Source organism: Malaya genurostris, chromosome 3 (assembly GCF_030247185.1).
Source record: "Malaya genurostris strain Urasoe2022 chromosome 3, Malgen_1.1, whole genome shotgun sequence".
In the NCBI taxonomy this organism is placed as follows: Eukaryota; Metazoa; Arthropoda; class Insecta; order Diptera; family Culicidae; genus Malaya; species Malaya genurostris.
Window position 1 is genome coordinate 182,317,109 of NC_080572.1, and position 15,366 is coordinate 182,332,474.

At 36.2% G+C, this 15,366-nt stretch overlaps 1 protein-coding gene across 6 annotated transcripts in view; it reads right to left on the minus strand.

Annotated features, from left to right (window-relative positions):
- LOC131438746 (uncharacterized) overlaps positions 1 to 13,842 on the minus strand; it is a 98,772-nt gene extending 84,930 nt beyond the window's left edge. For all 6 annotated transcript variants that reach the window (XM_058608982.1, XM_058608979.1, XM_058608983.1 and 3 more), the window contains exon 1: positions 13,565 to 13,842. In XM_058608982.1, coding sequence (XP_058464965.1) covers positions 13,565 to 13,757 — 193 coding nt within the window. In that variant the 5' untranslated portion in view covers positions 13,758 to 13,842. The remainder of the gene's footprint in view (positions 1 to 13,564) is intronic.
- Positions 13,843 to 15,366: the final 1,524 nt, after the last annotated feature.

The window sequence follows — 15,366 nt, forward strand, 5'->3', positions numbered from 1 at the left end:
TTATTAAATTTCTTTTGGATAAAGGGTCGTCAGAAAGTGGGCTAACTAAGAGCAAACAAGTTCCAATCTTACGATTCCCCGTGTGTTTATGGTGGTATTTGGTCAATAGAACATCGTCGACCGAGCGCTATCGTCTTCTGTGTTAGTAGCAGAATGAGAGGGCGTAAATTGATAACTCATTTGAAATGCGAAAATTAAAAAAAAATCCTTGCAGCATTCGTAAATTAGTATTTTTGTCTCATCCTAAACATGAAAAAGCAAAATACGTCTTTTAAGTAAAAGTAGCTCTTTGGATATAACAATATTCAGATGTGTGAAATATCATTTGAGTGAGGCAGCAAAAGTCTCAAGTAAGAGAATTAAATTTATTTTGATCTTTAGGGACTGAAAAATTCCTAGCTTCAATTATGAAATCGCAAATTACGTCCAAATAAAAAAATTTAATTAAAATTTAAATTAAGTAAAATTTCCAAGCTACCTAGAATTATATCGAATAATGGTTTCAGTCTTTTTCAATGCTCCCTGAATCAACAACAGCCTTTTTGAAGACTAATAATTTATCTGCCTTTTTCAAGGCTGCAATAAATGCTCAAGTTATAATAATTGTCAAAACCTGTTTAAATACAGCTAGTGGTGTAATGACGCCTTTCTCATATAACTCATATTTTCCTAACTATTATTTTTCCAACTTTCAACCAGTTATGGGTCATATTTAAAGGATTTTTTCCTTTTTTTTGCATCATCGCTCTTAGTGATGGTAGACAATTCTAACCAACAGTTCTCCCTGTAACTTCGGAGTCGGAAGTCGGATCGAAATACTACGAAATCACTCTTTTTAAAGACTACGAGTATATTTCGAAACTGATTTAGCTTGGTTAATTTATATACTTCAAAATGTGCCTAAACCCACCCGGAAAGGCTACAAATCAAACATTTATTATTTAATATTATTTATTATTAAATTTATTCATCTGACAATAAAATGGTCTTAATGAATATGTATTAGTCAAGTCATAAAATTGTAGATCGCTGTACTTTCTGTGCGAATTTGTGTGATGGTTCATCAAATTCAAAAAGATGTTCAACAGCGCCAAATGTCCTCAAGCATGTCCTCAAGCGGTTCGTAATACCCGAACGTCGTTCGATGAAATCTCGGCTGAAGTAAACTGGTAGAACGCAAAGATCGTTGTGAAGCATGAAAAACGAATTGAGACAAAATCTTCGGTGAGTCGATTTCCCCGTTGATCAGTTTTACCACGAAAGTAGCTTGCTGAGTTTTCCTGCGTCGTTCCAATGAATCGAGTCCGATCAGTCGACAGCGATCGTGGTATGGTGGAAGCTCAAGCGGGTTCTGCCAGGGAAGGTTTCTTAGAGCAAGACGAACAAATCGTTTCTGAACGCGCTTAATCCGTAAGTTCTATGTAAGTTGATAAGGACTCCAAATTACGCTAGCATTTTCCAGTATTGGATGAACCAAAGAGCAATATAACGCCTTCAAACCATACGGTTGAGGTCCCGCCAGATCTTTGCAATAAAACCTCGTTGCCGTGTCGCTTTTGAAATTATAGATGAATGATGCAGATTGAAGGTAAGTTTGGCATCTAACAAAACACCCAGGTCATTAACATGATCAACTCTCTGGAGCGTTTGTCCATCAATTGCATAGTCGAATCGAATTGGGTTCAGTATTCAGTGAAACGTTATGACATTTTAAAATGCTGACAATCAACCAATTTCTACGACACCAGGCGACAAATGTATCTAGAAGTTTTTGAAGCCGGATGCAGTGGTCAATAGAGCGAACTTCAAGATATAATTTCAAATCATCGGCATATACTAATCTGCAGCCAACTCCGAGCACCGAAACAGCATCGTTGAAGAACAGCAAAAACAAAAGTGAACCCATATTGCTGCCTTGAGGAACTCCTGATAAATTTGAGAACGAAGATGATACACAAGAGCCGAGCTTAATTCGCAGGACTCTACCACATAAGTAAGAGCGTAGCCAGTCAGTAACCTTTTTTTTGGCGCCCAGCCGCAACATCTTGCACAAGAGTATTCGGTGGTCAATTCGGTCGAAAGGTGCTTTCAGATCAGTGTATACTGCATCAATTTGTATTTTATTCTCCAAACTCGAAAAACAACTGGAAGTGAAATCTAAGAGATTCGTACTGACTGAACGATCTGGCATAAATCCATGCTGATCAATAGAGATGTAATTTTTTAGTACGAAAAAGTACCTCAGTGCTCACAATTATTTCTAATAGCTTAGATGCAGCTGATAAATTGGTGCAGCTGATAAACATCAAAAATAAACTAAATCGGAAGGACTCCTTTCCCATCCATCCAATGCTTTCTAACAACATTTATGTTATTCTTTCAGTATCTGAAGGTAGCGACTTCGAACAAAATTCTTCAAAAATTCCTAAAATGGATGCTCGTCGTTCTGGGAAAAAACAACAGTCTATCCCCATATCAAGTCGGACGAAGAAGAGCATGCCGAGGCTTAGTTAATGAATGAGGATCACGAACGCCTTCTTCAGTATTTGTCTGAGAAGCTTAATTTTTTTTCTTATGACATTAATACAATAGCTAGCGGCGGCAAGTTCCAAAAATATTGAAATTTTTCCAATTTGTTTTCCCCGATAGATTCTGATCAAATTTAAAACTACTAAACTACCAAGACTGCTCTACGACTTAACAAGACTAATGGCGTTTTCGTTTTTAATTTGCACTACACCGGTGCAGTGCTACACTGAGGCATGAATAAACGAACAAAAATGACGAAAACATAAACAGTAACCATTGACTACAATAAACGTGGAATCGCACAGAGCTACACCAAACTTTTGATGAGTGCTACACCAGTGGTATCGGTGCAGAAAAAGTGTAGCACTGGTGTAGTGCAATTGGCAAAAACGAACGGTTTCAGTGCAGCTTTCGCTACACCAGTGTAGTGCAATTTAAAAACGAAAACGACATAAAACAAATCGTTGTACACTCAATTTTCTCGGAAATTTCTCAACCGAATTATATATATATATATATATATATATATATATATATATATATATATATATATATATATATATATATATATATATATATATATATATATATATATATATATATATATATATATATATATATATATATATACATAAAATAGCGAAAAAAGTGTGTGTTGCTAATGTTCTATGTTCTCTGGTATGCGTGGGCCGATCTTCAAATGATTTTTTTTTGTTCGAAAGGTGACGTTTACGCGGAGGTTTTAGGCTATAGTACATAAGGAAAATCATTCGGGAAAGTGAAGAAAAACTAGAAAATTGGTTCGTTTGGAATTGGAAATTTTCCATTCAAGGTATGCCAGTTCTCCAATGATTGTTTGGCGCGTATCGAGTTATGCAATACTGCTGCCCGCTGGAGAGCAAAATATGAATACTAGATTATTAATAAAACCGTTTGGCGCCAAACGGTTTGATTTGTGCAAAAATTTCACTGAGCCTACTTGATTCACGTGTTTCTTTATTTCGAATCACATGTTCAATTAATACCGTTTTCGTTTTTGAAACTAGACGCGGGCTACTCTGACTCCGAGTAAAACGAACACGTGGTACGTGCCCTAAACAACAACTCAGGGAAAAAAGATAAAATAAACAAACTCGGCTGGATGCGTGGTGCGACCCGAGAAAATTTTCAGAGCGAAACTACGCGATTGGAGTCCAATCTAGAGCGACATCAGGTTGCTAAAACAAACATATCAAACGTTGTTTGGGCGACTCTGGGTCAGCTTTCGGGCTGCTCTGATCAATAAACGAAAACGGTATAAGTAAGGGCGCCAAATGAACAGCATACAGGTTTCCATTTTCCGATATATAAATTTGGGTTCAATACCGTGAAGTCAAATTATAAAACGACTATAAGAAAAGAAAGTGATTAACGTTTTTTTATGATTCGTTGTTTTCCTAAAATTCCAGAAATGTGGATTGTATCTTCTTGATAGATATAATTATTGCTTTCACAATGCACTGAGACAACAGGATCAGCACACCTCAGCTACCACTTCAAATTAAGACCGTTAACTCAAACACCAAAACTGTTCGGCTCTCTACATTTTGGAACGATTCCATTTGAATTAGAAGGATGTTTTCTGTTTTTTCCAGCTTCAATTTTTCATAAGCATTTCCCGTGCTATAACTTTATTTGAGCCCAAACGTCTTCAATTGGCCCAAACGCGATTCGAATTATATCAACCCAGAGTATTCCGAAATTTCAAATTACACCCAAACCTCCGTTTACGTAAACTTTTTTTACGTTACCTCTTTTTACGTTACTCTTTTTACGACAAAAATTCCAAATAACGTAATCTTTTTTTACGTTGAAAATTCCTCGTAAAAAGAGGTTTTTGCATACAATGAAAATCGTTTCCGGCTCATTTATATTCCATGGAAATTAGTACAATATGGGTATTTTCGGAACGGGTTTGATGAGTACTTGTCGGAACATGATATTTGAGGTGGTTCTAAATTCCAAGATGGCGACTTCCGGTTTATTGATATTCTTTGAAAACCCTTACAATATGGATATTTTAGGAACGGGTTTGAAGAGTAGATGTCGGAAAATAATATTTGAGGTGGTTCTAAATTCCAAGATGGCGACTTCCAGTTTATTGATATTCCTTGAAAACTCTCACAATATGGATATTTTTGGAACGGGTTTGATGACTAGATGTCGGAAAACGATGTTTAAGGTGTTTCTGGATACCAAGATTGCGACTTCCGGTTTATTGATATTCCTTGAAAACCCTTACAATATGGGTATTTTCGGAACGGGTTTGATGAGTAGATGTTGGAAAACGATGTTCAAGGCGGCTCCGAATACCAAGATGGCAACTACCGGTTTATTGATATTCCTTGAAAATCCTTATAATATGGGTATTTTCGGAGCTGGTTTAGCGCATATTGCGTAGAAAATAATGTTTGAATATTAGTGGATTGCTGATCGTATCCTATATTGTATTAATATTTTCGAAATGGGAAGAGTCTCTTAAAACAAACTATGTTGTGCCTCTAAAAATCACGTGATATACTGTGAGTCCAAGTGTTTCACTCTGTACTCCAGTACTTTCACACTTGATGTATGAAAAATTTATTGTAATCCGTCCAATGTTTTATGTAATGTAAAATTATATTGGCTATATTTTGCAAATATTATTTAATTTTATTCTCAATTTATTTAGTAACTCAGGTTTTCATTGTTTAAGTCATAGTCCTATATTGATACCTTCCACTGTCTATATATGTAACACATGGGGACTGGTAATAGGTGTTACACCCGAAAGGTGGTGATAGTAAACCTTTTATATACCCAAAATTTGTACAGGAAGGTAGGTCCGAAAATCATCCTCAATGAATTTTTGCCAAAATCAATTTGATTATTGTGTTTACTCTCTAATACGGTCGTCGACGTTTCAAACATATACTGTACGCTTTTTGATGAAAAAAAAAAGAACTAAATGTCTTAGTTCATCATACATCGAGCTGAGTTGAATGATATATAACGCTAAGTTTCTCCGAGCTCTAAACAAATATTTATTTTCATTCAAATCTATATTCTTTCTATAGAGAAATGCAAAAATAATGGAATTTACACGACTCATCAGTGATCAAAATCGAAATAGATGTTGAATTAAACTGCATTCAATGAATTAAATAAAACTATATGCATTCATAAGTGACGTGGAGATTTTGTTTCCAAACATATTTGTATCATGTGATATAGGAAAAGTGATCTCAACTATCTTGAGATAAAACTAAGCGCGTTGCAAAACAGTGCCAAACCATATGATGTACGTTTTCTTAAATCGGTAAGTCGAAACCGGAACTTTATTATTTAAGTGTAGGAAATGTACTTGTGAGATTGTTTTATGCCTCACCGCCTTTATAACAGGAAAAATAATCACTTTTTGTGTACTATTAAAACCGTAAAGAATATTGAAACAACTGCAAAAACCTGCCGGTTGATTAAAATATGCAGCTTTAAATTAGAAAACTTTAGGATTGAAAACAGTTTTGTTAAATGTGTTTTGCCTTTATCGTATTAAAAGGTTATGCGAACCGACTTTCTAACCGAGGCATGTGTATGTAACGTTTTATTACACTAAATTTTATAGGAGATGGCTGCACCGATTTTCACACTCTCTCAAATGGTAGGTCTCACTCAAAATGTGAAAATAAGTACACCAACTTTTTACGGAGTTGAATAAACCGATTTTAACACACTTGGATCAGTTAAGAAAGCTCTTCAGGTCTTATACAAATTTCTGAATTTTGTTTAGATCTGACTACTGGTTCCGGAGTTATGGGTTGAATGTGCAAAAAAAATAAGATTTTTGTACTAACTTTTCTCAGAGATAGCGCGACCTATTTCCACAAACTGATTCAAATGGTCTAATAGTAATTACAAACTTTCTCAATTTCATCTGGATCCGACTTCCAGTTCCAAAATAATAGGGTAAAGTGTGTCAAAAAAATGTGCACACCATTTTTGTTTCAAATGTTTCGCGTATGAAAGTGCGTCACCATATGCCATTAGCGAGTGTCATTTTCATCAATTTATGTATTTGTTTGACAATTCGATTGTAAGTGTCAAGCTAATATTATGTTGAATTTGGAATAAAGTTCCTGAAGTTTATTTGAAACAACTTTCTCCCTAACATTGACTCGTAAAATCCATTCCGAAAGTAACAATGATATAAAGTATTCGACAGTAAGTCATAATTACTCAAACAACGTTTACTAAGAACTGTTCTTTAAACTCGTTCCTAAAACATTCGTTTCGCTACGGGTTTCGATAAACACCATCTTGAATTTTGAAATGACTTTAAACATCATTTTCCGACATCTACTCATCATACCCGTTCCAAAAATACCCATATTATGAGAGTTTTCAAGGAATATCAATAAACCGGAAGTCGCCATCTTGGAATTCAGAACCACCTCAAATATCATTTTGCGACATCTATTCATCAAATCCGTTCCGAAAATACCCATATTGTTAGAGATTTCAAGGAATATCAATAAACCGGAGGTCGCCATCTTGGTAATTGATGCTGCTTAGAACATCCTTTTCCTGTAAATGCTCATAATTTTCGTTCCATTACTATCCAATATATCATACATATCTAATAATACATATACATACGGAAAACTTTATTTACGTCGAAAGTTCCAAATAACGTAAACTTTTTTTACGTCGAAAATTCCAAATAACGTAAACTTTTTTTACGTCATAATTCGATTTACGTAGTCCCGATTATTACGTAAATGGAGGTTCGGGTGTATTTGCAGTTGAGTAACTATGAACAGTTTCGTTCAATGTACTCGAACTATCCCGTTTGCCTTCTGTTTTCAAATTACATCGATTGAACCGAGATTTGGGAACTCATCAACATGGTTTACCTATTCGAATGATTCACTCTCTTGCACTCTTGAGCAGGAAAAAACTGCTTTAAAGTGTGAAGTGTACGTGTGTACCTGAATTGGGGAAAATGTTGAGATCGAATCTAAAACAATTGTCAGATTATTAATTTTTACAGAACACTCTACCATTCTACTTCACTAATTTTGAGCAATCACGAGGGTCATTCGATTATTCTAAATTAAGAGTATTCGAAATAATTTCCATCCAAAGATAATTTTTTAGCTGTGGGAAATTCACAGGGACAGCTACAGATACAGAAATAAAAGGAACAAGTACAGAAGCTAAGTTCAGGAAAAAATAAAGAAGGTACAGGCACAAGTGCAGAAAGTACAAAATCAAGTACAGAAATGAGGGAAACAAGTATGGGAAGTACTGGCACAATTGAGTGCAGAAAAAGTTACAGAATGTGCAGATGGTACAGATATAAGTACAGAACTTACAAGACCAAATACAGAAAATACTGGAGCAGGTACAGAAAGTACAGGAACAAATTTGGAAACAAGCACAGAAAGTACAAAATAAAGTGCAGACAATAGAGGAACAAGTACAGAAAAAAGTTATAAGGCAAATTAGAAGAAAAAGTTTTTATTTCACGCATTCCAATGATGCCCACTGCTATGCCATTTCAATTTGAACGTCATTTTCTCATCCGTTTAACTTTTCTTTTACCGTCAATAATCGTTATGAGTCCGTAGCGTGAATTTAGAGTTTTTTTCGGATGGTAAATTGTACGCTGCCTGTTTGCGTTTCGGCAAACCATCGGTTTTATATATTTTGTCCTGTTGTCCGCGATATAAAAAGGTTGAGGCCACTATCATAGAGCATTATAATGATATTTTTCTTCAATAATCATTAAAATTGATAAGTAGTTTATATTTTCTACATCTAATCTAATATTATTGCGCTACGAAGTGTGCAGTGGTCCGCTAGTATATTCTAAATTTTATCCGGTTTCGGAATAACAGGGTTTCCAACCGTCAGTAAAAGGGACGATGCGTACTTATGCTGGTATGGAGGAAGAAAACACAGAAGAACGCCTTTACGAACGATGCGCACAGTGTGCTTTGTTCGATCTTGTACAAGCGATAAAGAAAACGAAACGATACGATACGAAGCGATACCACAGAAAAAATAGTTCGAAAACTGTGCAAAACTACTGTTAGAGCTACGATTGCACTCGAAGCACCTATTTTCATCGTGTAAATTTAAGTCTTTTGAGACTGACATATTCAAGCGTCAAAAATGATTCATTTTTACAGTTGATCTAACACATGTTCAATGCGTTTTTACATATTATTCAGAGCTAAATCATGTAAAATTACACGCCTGCTTAAAAAGTGGGTTATATTTTAATCATTCTTGTAAAATTCAATCATTTTGCGAATTACGTTCTGATAAATTGTGTCATATGTAGATTTGCATCACCTGTAAATTTCATTATTTTTTGCTGTGTAGCAGCAATAGATTGTGTAATGTAAATACTACACTCTTACTATCCGCTACCTAATTTTGGATAAAAACATACTCAAAATAAACAAAATCAAGTGCATCTCCGCAATTTTAAGTTAACGAGTGATAACCCCAATATTTAGGTAAATGTAAGATAACCCAAAGTGTTGTAATTTTGGGTAGCTTATAGAAGAGCTCGACAATGAGGAATTTCTTCTCAAAAAATAAGTAAATTCGATTTTCGGTGTATACTCATTACATTTCGTGTAAATTTACTATATCTAACTAAATAAATAGTCCGAATTAGTTCAGAGACTTGGGTTACAGTAACATAGTAAGCACGTACTAACAGACATGACACTATGAGTAAATTATTCTAAAAACAAATTTGCGTGGGGCACCAGTTCCACCTACATTGAACTGCGTGAACTATTTACTATCGGTACACCGCTTGTATTATGTAAAAGAGTTTTTACTACTTATTAAATCCCCCCCTGCTGCTTGCAGGTATGCCGGATTTTACCAGGCTTTGTAAAATATTGGAAAATGAATCGTCGCCATAAATTATGTTATGGGATTACGTTGATAATATATTTAAATTGTTTAGCGATGTTTGAATGTTTTTAAGAAAAATTACTTCTCAGGTACGTGAAACCGATGTGGTATATACATAGCTGTAATATTTATTTTTTAAGTAAGTTTTTCACAGGGAATGCTTAAAAAGTTCATTATCGGGCCAGATGTCAAATAAACTTGTAGTCATCTAGGCTATTTCGGAATGTGTGGATAATTTTCACCCGGAAATAAATGGCGGCAGGCCAGAAGCAAGTAAATTATTTTGTTACAGAAATTTGGTTCGAATGTGTATTGAGTTGAAGTAGGCACAATTCTGTATTTAGTTTTGGCAATATGTATTAAATCTGTATCATGAATGAAATCCGCATGGACGGATACAAATCAGTACATTACATGAATGGCAACTCTGTTGGTAAAATAAACATAACGTGGATGACAGATTGGTTGTTTCTCACGCTTAAAAATAGTTACTCAAAAATGAGTAAGATCTCACTCATCTACAGAAAAAGTGGAACAACTCTAATTTAGAGTAACTCCGAAGTTACTCAAATTTGAGTTTTTCCACTGGAAACGATATTTGGGTAAAATCTACTCATTTACTGAGTAATACTTTATTCGTACATGTACAAAAACAGAGTAACTATCACTCAAATTTTGTGTGAAATTTTATTTCACATATACCAAATTTGCAAAAAAATTGCTTCTTTTCTGAGTGTATTGTATTAAAATGTTAAATAATTGAACTCAATACTATATCAAGTGGTGGTCGCTTGGAGTAGTGTGTTATGCTCAGGCACCAATCATACACTTATTCCTCATAAATGACATTTGAGCATATTCGTTTCCATTCTAAAGCACAACACGAAGCTGATCATTCCGGTTTTTGCAGACACAACACCGTTTGTGTTGATCGAATCACCCTCGAAATACGCGTCTCACTAACAAACAATACAACCTGTTGCTACAAATGGTTATTACAACTTTTAGACTTATCGCGAATGCGAATAATAACTATAAAACGAGATTTTGCGTTAAACTCAAATTTAGAGTAGGAGTTACTCAATATCATTGATGATAACTACTCAATTTTTGACGTTTCCATGTATCATTTGAAAATGAGTAAGTAGTACTCAAACTTTGAGTAATTTTTTCTAAGCGTGCTGATCACTCATCTGACACCGGTATGTGAGGACCGGCCATTTGAAAGTATACCGATTACGTTGAGCCCCTCGCGTTTCGAGCCCCAAACACTGCGATGTTTTGATACTCATCGCGACTCTCAAATTGTGAAAATTATCGTCACTTGATGTCCCAAAACACTGTCTGCTGTATTTTAGGTAAGCCGACAAGTTATTGTGAGAGAGTCGACCCAAAATTCACTAATTTTCGTGCACTATACAAGTTAAACGCGTAAAACAAATGCATTACTGTTTGTTTGTTTACGTTCCAATCAGCTGATTTTGAAGTCCCGAATTTGATCTCATCAAGATGGCGTCGTGCAGGAGGCCGTTTCTGATAGAGTAACGTGGCGCCATCATGACATATGTGAGGCCTGTTCCAACCAAAAGAATAATCGAAATGACCGATGAAATGATTAATGAATCCATTAGATTGGCACCAGGGATGCCAGGTCATTTTTTCAAAAATTTGTGATCAAGCCAAAAACCTGTCTTTGAAAATCTGTGCACATTTCCTGTACCATAATAGCTGATCGGAATCATTTTGGTGAGCAAAAAAAAAGGTCTTACTACCAACCTTTACCTGTACCGTTTTACTCAATCGATTTCAAAAATCTGTGAAAATCTGTGATTCATTTCAGAATCTGTGATCATTTTCAGAAATCTGTGCCATTTTAAAAATCTGTGCATAAAGTTGAAAATCTGTGAAACACAGATTAATCTGTGAACCTGGCATTACTTCTTTCGACACTGTCGATAAACCGTTGTATGAGCACGCTTAAAAAAGGTTGATTAGTATTTTGCTGCAAATCGATAACAGAACAATACTACAAATGGTTTGAATGGCAATTGAAAATAATAGTGTAGATAAACGTGTAAATAAACTGTAACATCGAAACTGCTGGGGATATTTCACTGACCAATAGTAATGATAAAACGGATTATAAACAAACCGTTTCTTTTATCGTTTTCACACAAACTAGTTCGAGAAATTTATCATTTTTTATGGTAACGTAACTTAACAGTCTGTTCGTGAAAAATCCGTGTAAAATTGGGACCGACCATAAGGGAAATAGTCACCCGAAACGTCGATTTATCGTTTTCTAAACAATAAGAGAAAAAGGCACGGTACAATACCTTTATTTCTGAAATAACATTTCGGTGGACGTAAAGATATGGTCTTTATTTCGTTGACAAATTGCCACTTAGCACAATAATAAAAGTTACATGGCGATGGATATATTTTTCTGCGATTCATGAAATGCATTTTGGACATAGTTTTTATATTTACAAGACAGGTTATACCAGACTTTTGGGGTTGTATTTTTACTGCTTTTGTTACAGATAGTGTGTGATTGCTGGTTACTTCATTAGACACAATTTTCAATTATTCATAGGCTCCATCTAACTGATATTTTGAAATTCACTCACGTGTGTGAAAAGTTCCGTTCGGAAAGTTTTACTTGGTAGATTGAAGATTGGAGTGTTCTTAAAAAATTCAGAGCCATTATATATTTTACTTTGATCACATCCGAAAGATTTATAAGCCGGACGAAAATAAATAGAGTGGCTAAAATACTTCCGTTCCCCCTAAAGGAAAAACTTGTCAATTTGAATCCTCTTATGGTACCCTAGTTTCTTCTCGATCACTCGATTCTAGCTCTAACATACCAACCCTCATGGTGAAAGCGATTCCGCCAGGTTAAATCGGTGCTTCGGTCCCAGTGTACCCAGTGAGTGATTAATCTTACCACCCGGCGTCTCTCAGGGAGCATGCTGTTCTACCTGTTTGCTTAGCGGGAAGTTTGTCGAGATCGATGACGAAGTGTCGCAGTTAGTTCCTGATATTTACGCCGAACCGAAAGTGGCTAAGTCGTATCCTTCTTGGTCGTCGAGAAAAGTACGAATGCCTAGTGAAGATTTTCAACACGATTTCCACTTTCTATCCTGTCTGTTTAACATCGCCGAGTGTGTGTGTATGCGTTTTTTTCTATTCGCTTCCTACTAGCTAATTAATATATGTACTGCTGATTTTTCTCGGCCGGGTTGTGTCAATTTGTGTTGGCGTATGTAGAAATGGTTGGCCTGTAGGGGTCGGTCCACACTGACCGTTCGATGCGCGTGTGTCGTGTTGAAATGGCTTAGTGTCCTGAATTTTAGGTGGTTTATTTTTGTACACTTTGTTCTGATTGTAGCATGTAGGAAGCGGATAGAACCACACGACGAGAACAAACTGACGGGGAGAGTGATTGAGTTATGCGAAACATAAGACACGGAGGAGCAGTCGCGAGTCGAGCATAGTAACATCATTATTTCACTTGAGTTTTGTGCATGAAACTGAACACTGCACCGCGTGTGTGACTCTGTTGGAAAGGGTCCGGGTCTACGAACGGCTGGACGTCATTCGTCCAGCTTGGCGATCACCTTGCTCAACTCTTTGGTTCCGTGGAGAGTAGCTCGAGGCGATCTTTCACCTTGTCAACTGTCAATTATGCTTGTTCTTCTTCCCAATCACCATTCATTCACTTTTCTGCACACTGTTTCGAATCTCTCGCTAGCCTTCTCTTTTCTTCGCCGCTCGGTTTTTCACGATTATTTTTAAAAATAATTTAGCTCTCTATAATTCCGGTTGCGCAATGTCTTTTTTTCTCGGGTCACCCATTTGGGTAAATTTGAATTTAGCAGTGGTTTTACAGAGAAAATTGTACGAATTCCGCACTGAGTCAGCTAGATCTTGATTCACCGTTCACCACCAAACAAGGAAATATATCCCGGTATTCCTTTTCTGACACTTCGGGTTCACTTTGCATCGCCGGGGAAAAATTCTACACTCTGGTGAATGACCGTTTCAGCGCGGATTCGTTTGTCAAAACACTTACACCAATACACCGCGACGTAATCCTTATCCTCTAGTATCCGTTCCAACTGTTTCGCCGAGACTTCCTCGATCGAGGCGTCTTCCGTACTTGGGGCAGCCTTTTTTGCACAGTCTACATTGCTCACTAATAAACTACTCACAACCAACAGACAGCACAGCGCTGCCACTAAATTCCTGATCCGCGGAAAGATCATCTCCGTTCTGGCTGTTGGGCGGGACTTTTTCCAAGTTCCGCTCCCGTCAGAGGTCCGCTCGTAACTGAGCGCGGTCCGCAATGGAAAAGGTTGAAAATTTTTTCGCTTAAAATACATTCGGCGGGGTCCTGTGCGATTCGGTGGCCGATTCGATTCGCCCGACGACCTGTCATGGTTCGAGTTTTCCCCCGCCGGTGGATGATCGGTCGGTGGCACATCTGGCGGTGGGCGGTAGGTGGGAAAAACTTGGGTTCTCTCTTTTCCACGACCGCTGATGTTAGACGATTCGGTGCACGCGGCTTGGTGGTTGAGTGCGCGCGCCTCTCGTCCAAGTAAAAATAGTTGAGTTTATGTTTATTTTCGAAGTGTCATGTTTCGGCGGAGCAGTGAGTTGTACGGTGGCTCGATCTATGCGTTGAATGGTACAGGAGATTTTCGAAAAAGGTAATGCACACTGTGCCAAAAAAATGTCTTTCTCGTCGATGTCGCTTGGGGAAATTTATTGAAATTCAACCGGGATACAACTTAACATATACTCAATACAGTATGAATAAAATGTAGTAAAATGTTATGTTTGAAGTATCTTCTCGAAGACAAAGTCTGCAGGGTAAAAAGCAGTGCTGGTATGAATAAAAAGAAAATCGAACGTGTTAGTGAATGCGAGACAAACATATTTTCGCAAGAAAATATTTTTTTTTGTTATTGGTGTGTTCACAAAAGTTATTTGTATTCAACTGGCGCATCATTTGATGTAAAAGATCCTTAGGGTGGTCCATGTTAGGCCTTAAATCTGAATTTTAACTTTGAATTTTGAATTTGAAAATAATTAAAACTCTATTTTGAGCAACCTACCTCCTTAACACTCCAAATACCAAGCCCGAAAAAAAGTTGGAACGATAATTTTGATCTGTCATAGCTCAGCTGTTTTTCAACGGATCTCAATAAATTTTACACCTTCGAATTTTGTACAGTTCGTAGATTATTTTAAGTATATCATTATTGACAATCGGTTAAGAAAAATCAATGAAAATGTGATTTTTCCCGTTCCAGGTTTTTTTCAGGCGCAAAAAATGCCCTATCTGCTATGTTATCTAATTTTGTTTCCTTTGGCATCAACGTCGCGACTGAATATTGAGAGCACCAACTTTATCGAGTCATAACTTTGTTGATAGTGAACCGATTTTCCAAATTTGTTCACCATTGGAATGGTACTAGTTTCAGAAATAAAATGCACTGAAACATACGTAAAATAGAGTGGTCTACCTAAAGTTATAGATAAAACTGTAAACAGAAGACCACAAAAAAGATGGGATTTTTTACAATGGTCGTAAATATCTCTGAATTCAAAGCGATGACCTATATGTTTTTATACATCATTGGATTGCTAATAAAACCAGTTACAAATAGGGCAAAACTAGCAGTTTTTTATATTCAAAAACATCTAAAAATAAATGACAAACACTAAAAAATTTCAAATTTTATTTACATTTACAAAATGCTTAGAAATTTAAGCGGTGACATACACTTTTCATACACTTAATTATTGTTATTAATACTCACGATTATTTATAACAAATTAAACTCAATGTTCTTAAGGAAAATCTAAAAA